At 32.5% G+C, this 6,089-nt stretch overlaps 1 protein-coding gene across 1 annotated transcript; it reads left to right on the top strand.

Moving 5' to 3' along the window:
- The first annotated feature begins 2,969 nt into the window (after window positions 1-2,969).
- LOC107799173 (uncharacterized) lies at window positions 2,970-4,407 on the top strand. Its single transcript, XM_016622260.2, has 3 exons — window positions 2,970-3,416; window positions 3,510-3,661; window positions 3,965-4,407. Exons 1-3 carry the CDS (start codon window positions 3,089-3,091, stop codon window positions 4,052-4,054), a joined length of 570 nt encoding a protein of 189 aa, XP_016477746.1. The 5' UTR covers window positions 2,970-3,088; the 3' UTR covers window positions 4,055-4,407.
- Window positions 4,408-6,089: the final 1,682 nt, after the last annotated feature.

Here is a 6,089-nt window from a genome sequence, read left to right as displayed (position 1 = left end):
TTTGTAATAGAATATTGTAACAGCTTATCTTTTACAAATGAGAAGTTACAGAATATATACACCGACTAACATATCCAACTAATTGCGAGAGTGTTAAGTAACTAAACAGGTAACCACTCACTACTACTAACTATAGTCTAACAACTAAGGTTAAATACAGAGTATGCATATCAGTATAAGTAAGCTAAGTGACTTCTGTGCACGTGACACTCTCCTTTGCGGTTGTATTACATGGTCGACTAATCCATTGAAGAATCTTTTTGAGTACGACTTGCACAAATGTATGGATGCATTGCAGCCATGCATGCATTAACACTCAAGACTTGTTATCATCCTCTTTATCAAAAGTCTAGAAAGTATATGGCATTACTATGGAACGAGTAATTTGAATCACGGGCATGAGGCTCACTAGCGCATGAGTGATGATTGCAAAGAAGCCCATGTATTACTGTTTCAACTACTTATAATAAGATCTTCATTTTTGTCAAAAGAAAGCTACTCAGTATCATTGAAACAATTGATTAACTATCACAAGCGCTTCATTTTATAGGCTCCGATCTATCTTCTTTTCTTCTTGACTAGGACTAAACAGACTAATGCATTATAGAATGTGTTGACCAATTTTTCACTATTTGGTCAAAACGTAATCTTTAAGTTAATAGGATCAGGCCAATGACTTCAGATTTCAGTATGCTTTCTTGATTCTCACGTTTCGACAGGTCTTTGGGTTCAATTTCTCTTGAATATTCTGAGGAGTCTACTGTTTTAGGGTGATTACCTAAGAATATTATAGATGTCCTTTCATATAGAAAGACATCTCGATTTTTCGCTTAAAATGATAAAATGCATTTAAAAGGTTCTATGTTACTACATTTGATTTAACAAACGGTAGATGTGATGTTTTGGTTCATGAACCGAAATTACTCAACGCCACGTTGTAGGAACTTTTAGCAATTAACATATTCTCAGTAAAAATGCCACAAGATAAATTTGACTTTGTGGCGAAACATTACCCTCAAAGAATACTGTTTTCCAAAATAAAAATATATGGGCAAGGGAGAAGAAGAGAATTTTATATTGATTTATGTTCCTTTTAGGGGAAGCAAAAATGGTATTAAGTCAGATAAATAACAGAGGCTGCTGAGTGAAAAAAGAAATAAAGCTGACTTATTTTTTCTTTTTTCCACCAAAGAATAAAGCTGACTAAGACAAAAACGAACAAAAACCAGTGTCGCATATTGCACGAGCAAAGATGTTTAAAGGACAAAATAAAATATATATTTTATTCACTTTTCTCTCTTATTTACCAGAAACTTTTAAAAAAAGATAAAGAAACGTTTTCATACGCGACAAGCACTTATGAGGGGTGTTTGGATGTGGTGCATGCTTATGGTGTGAATGTTCCTGAGGGTCCCACATTCATGAAAAAACTCATCCTATAATTCCCCCCACGGAATTTCACGCCTTGAGTTTTTGTTTTGTTTGGAGAGCCACGCCAAACATCCCCTTCCATCTCAATCAATTTTCTCCCCCTTTTTCCCAGCTTCATACCTATCACGTGCACTTCAATCCCCAACGTCAATAACCCTTTTGACGTTATATTCGAGGGTGAGAAAAAATAACTTTTGAAACTCCTATTTGTAACTTTTTACATTATGTTTGATTTATAAAAGAATGAAATATTTTTTATAATCATACAAAATTTATAGTATATTTAAGATCATAAATTTTAAAATTTTATTCATTTATTAAATTTTATGTCGTCAAGTTAAACTATGATAATTGAAACAAAGGACTATCTTTAGTAGGACTATCTTTGGTGGAGAATATTTTATTTTACTTGTATATAAAGGAGTTTATGTAAAAGAGTATAGATTATCTTTTAGATGAAGAATTTTTATTGATTTCTCGTTCATTATAGTATCCGATATTCGTATTGCACACAAATTAATATGCTTTTGCAAACTTAAACTACACTAAAGAGAGAAGCATTTTATTCTCAATATTCGGACTTGATATTTTTAATTAAGAATAAAAGAAATATATTCATTTCAGTAAAAAAGAAAAATAGGTGACGTCAATTTGAGCTTAATTAAAGTGATTACAAAGAAGCAGGTAGAAGTTGGCGCGTTAGTTGAGTTACTGGAGTAATGGATAGCGGTAAAAGCTTTGGCCGTCGAATGACGTAAAGCATGTGTTTACGTGGGAGAATAGCAATACCTTCTCATACTTTCTTTAAATAGTGTACTCCTCTACTTCTGACTTGAAAAGAAAAAGTATTGCACAACAGCTGCTCCTTAAATTCTTCGTAACGTATCTTCCATTATTATAAAATTAAGAGGTTTAAAATCAATTATTATACAATTTAAGATTTAAATAATTCAATACTAAGAAAACCAGACAAAAGAAAAAGGTTCAAATTTGTTTTTCTATAAACTGTAATATTCACCATTTTTTTCTCAATTTCACAAAACGGATTGAGAAGTTTAAAATAGCTTGCTTTAACAACTATTAAGTGTTCAAATAAAAGACAATCAAGCACTTGTATTTATTAGGTTATTCTATCTATTTTTTATGAATATATTATCCCCGTGGTATCATAATATGTGATACATACATATAATATGTATACTAACGACGAGAGTATATTTTAGGTCAATTTTTAAGGAGAACAAAGTTAAGCAAAAGTTAAAAAGTTTAGAAACAATGGAAAAATTAGTTTAGGGTCTAATCTTGGTCTTTTTTTTAAACTTTGTGTAGCTTCCACATTTTTCTTAGAATTGAATTAATTAATTCCAAAATATATTAATAATTTTAAACTGTTTAATTATTACTATATGGAAGATACGTTACGAATATTTGGGGCGGGGGGCGCCAAAGTAGTAATTAATCCGGCGTCAGTAATAATAATAATAAGTGGTGGTGTGGGCTCTGTTCCTGAGGCGAGTGTGGCTATAAAGAGATCTATTGTTCTTCGTTATCTCCCTTGCCCTGTTCACTTTCCACTACTATTTCTTCTCCACAAAAACAATAGAGAGAGAGAGAGAGAGACTCAAAACAGAAGCTTTTTAGTATAATATTGAGAGAGATGGGGAACTGCCAAGCCATTGATAATGCAACACTCCTTATACAACACCCCAGTGGTAGAGTTGATAAACTCTATTGGCCTGTCACTGCTAACGAAATTATGAAAATGAATCCAGGCCATTATGTTGCTCTTCTTCTTACTACTACCACCTTGTGTCCGCCCACTAACCCCGCCTCCGCCACCGCCACCGCCACCGCCACCACAAACAGAAATAACAGTGTAAGCAAAAATACTGGTAATATGCCAGTCCGTATAACGCGGATTAAGCTTCTCAAGCCAACGGATACACTTGTTTTGGGTCATGTTTACAGACTAATTACTACTCAAGGTTGGTTCTTTCTTTTCTTTTATGGTTAATTAAGTGCTGAAATACTTTTGATTACTGAGTTTGTAATATAATCTTTGTGTGTGGCTTATGCAGAGGTGATGAAAGGGTTATGGGCTAAGAAGTATGCCAAGAAGAAGCAGCAGCTAGACTCCGGGGAGGTACAAGAGAAGTCAACTCATGAGAATTTATCAACTTCACAGTCCAAGAATGGACAAAGAAGATCTGAAATGGACAACTCCAAACAGGTGATTTCCCTTTTTCAAACTTCATGCCTATCTATGAAGAACTTTTATAAAAAAAAAAAGAAGAAGAAGGAATGAAGAAGATAGGATAAAGATCATATTTTGTTTTTTTGGGGGTTTCTATTTGAGTTTCAAAATTACTTATTTCTCTTTCATCTTTTGAAAGGATAAAAATAGAAAGAAAAAAAATTAGCGTCATCAATTAATAGCAGTTTGGAATTCTGGTTATTATACTTACCAGTTTCGATAAAATATCACTACGAAATTTTCTTTCTTTAATTATATAATAATTGTAAAATTATTCAGGTGAAACAAGAAAAGCATCGGAGCTCAACAGGTGCAAAACCGAGAACATGGCATCCCAAACTCCACAGCATATCTGAGGCTACAAGCTGAGACTTTGATGCTTCTATTTGGATTTGTGTATGAGATATTCTGGACTAGGAAAAGGAGAAACCATATTTCCACCAGAAAATTAATAGAAAAGGAAAAAAATGGGTAGTTTTTCGTCATAAAATTAGAGCTAGCTAGCACGTCTAGCTATGCAGAATTAATCACATGTACAGCAGATATGATCAGAATGGAAACCCCCAAAAAAGAACTCACATGGCTTAACTTTGTAATCATTTGGATGCCTTCTTTAATTGAAAACATTGTACGCTTTGTTGGAATCACCAAATTTTGTTACTTGTTTGGACTCTAATAGAGACTTCGAACGTTGAATGAAATTATGATTTGCGTTTGAGTAACACTTGCACACAATTAGTGAAGTTCTTTTTGAAAGTTAATTTCAACCTATTCACCGTAGAGAATAGATGTTAAATGAAAATGACTACTTTAAATATTTTATTACTAATTTTGTAATATTATAATCTTTAGATCGTGAAATACAAAGAATTCGAACAGATGAATGTCAAGTTTTTATCTTTTATTAGTAAAAAGGTCAAATTTGTTCATGTACTATTTGAAATCACCCTTAAGGAAACTCTTTTGCCCTTGACCCTTCGTGGGGCTCCAATCTGTGAGTTAATTCTAACCATGGTAAAAAATTGAACAATTTTCTCAAATTTCAAGACTAATGAAGTTCGCCTATTTCTCATTGGAGTGTCCCTTAATGACGGAGAAAACTTGCTCTCTGATTTAGCAAACAAAATTTGGAACTGTCCCTTTTTAAAATTTTTCTCTATATTACTAGGAACATTATAGTAATAAAAATTTGTCGCTTCACCCCCTTTATGAGCTAAGCTTATATATAGAGCCCAGATAAAATAGAAAAAGGAAAAAGATATTCCAAAAATTTACCCAACAATCATAGAAATATAAATAGTTTCTCCTTGCAATGATCAAGGTGATATAGTTTTAGTAGTGATCATGAGTGCGTCAATGCTTTTAAATCCAACTTCAACTTTTATAACAAAAAGGGAGCACAATTGCAAAAGCCAGTGGAGAGGAAATGAGAGAGACGGAACAAAGAGAGCAAATGGAAAAAGTATAAGATATTTGAGAGTGAAAGTGTGAAAAAACACCTCAAATGACAAAAGGAAACAAACGAGACACCAAGCCAAAAAGTGTCATATGCATGCGTGCATTATTATTTGGTAGGATATGTTTAGCTTCATATATTCCTAATACCTTTTTGATTTGCCAAATAAAATTGGGTCCTCCTTAATGACCTTGCTAGCTAAATCTTTTTCCTAGTTTCTTATTTGGTGTCCATTGAAACCCGACTAATCTCGATTCATATTGCGTAAATTCATTAAAGAGGAAAACGTTCTCTACTAGATTTTTTAATTTTTAAAGCTCAAATTCGAGAACTTAATTAAAAATAGAGAAATCAAATACATTCTATCAAAAAACGTGGCGGTGGACCTAGGTAGTCAAACGTCAAATAAATTCATCATTCATCAGAAATAAACACATACCCCATGAAATGCTATCTAATCATTCGTAGTTCCTACCTAGATTAATCAAACTCTAGATGTGGCACCCTACTAAGAATGGCTCTTATTATATGCCATTCTTCTATAGCTTTTCATGGGATAAATCACGTAGTAATAGTTTGATAATGAAGCTACAACAATGATTTCTAAGTTGAATTGTCACACATTTAATTAGCGTCCCATTAATTTCTCTTTTAGATTTTCTCTTTTATATTCCTTTTTCTAATTCATTTTCTTTTCTGATGTGTGGTAACTACATATACGAATCAAATGCAAAAGAATTTATTTCATATTTACCGAAAGCATAAATATTTATACGATTAGCGCAATTTAACCCCGTTATTTGCTCTTTTTAAGGTTACTGATATTACTGATTATAAATAACTATTTCTAATAACTTTAAAGGTAACATGATAATTAACTTTTACATTGTTATTGTATAGAAGTTAAACTTGATGCAAAATAGTGGTTTCTTGAAAAAGTGAAGGTTT

This window comes from Nicotiana tabacum, chromosome 4 (assembly GCF_000715075.1).
Source record: "Nicotiana tabacum cultivar K326 chromosome 4, ASM71507v2, whole genome shotgun sequence".
Lineage (NCBI taxonomy): Eukaryota > Viridiplantae > Streptophyta > Magnoliopsida > Solanales > Solanaceae > Nicotiana > Nicotiana tabacum.
This window is presented reverse-complemented; position numbering and strand designations above follow the sequence as displayed.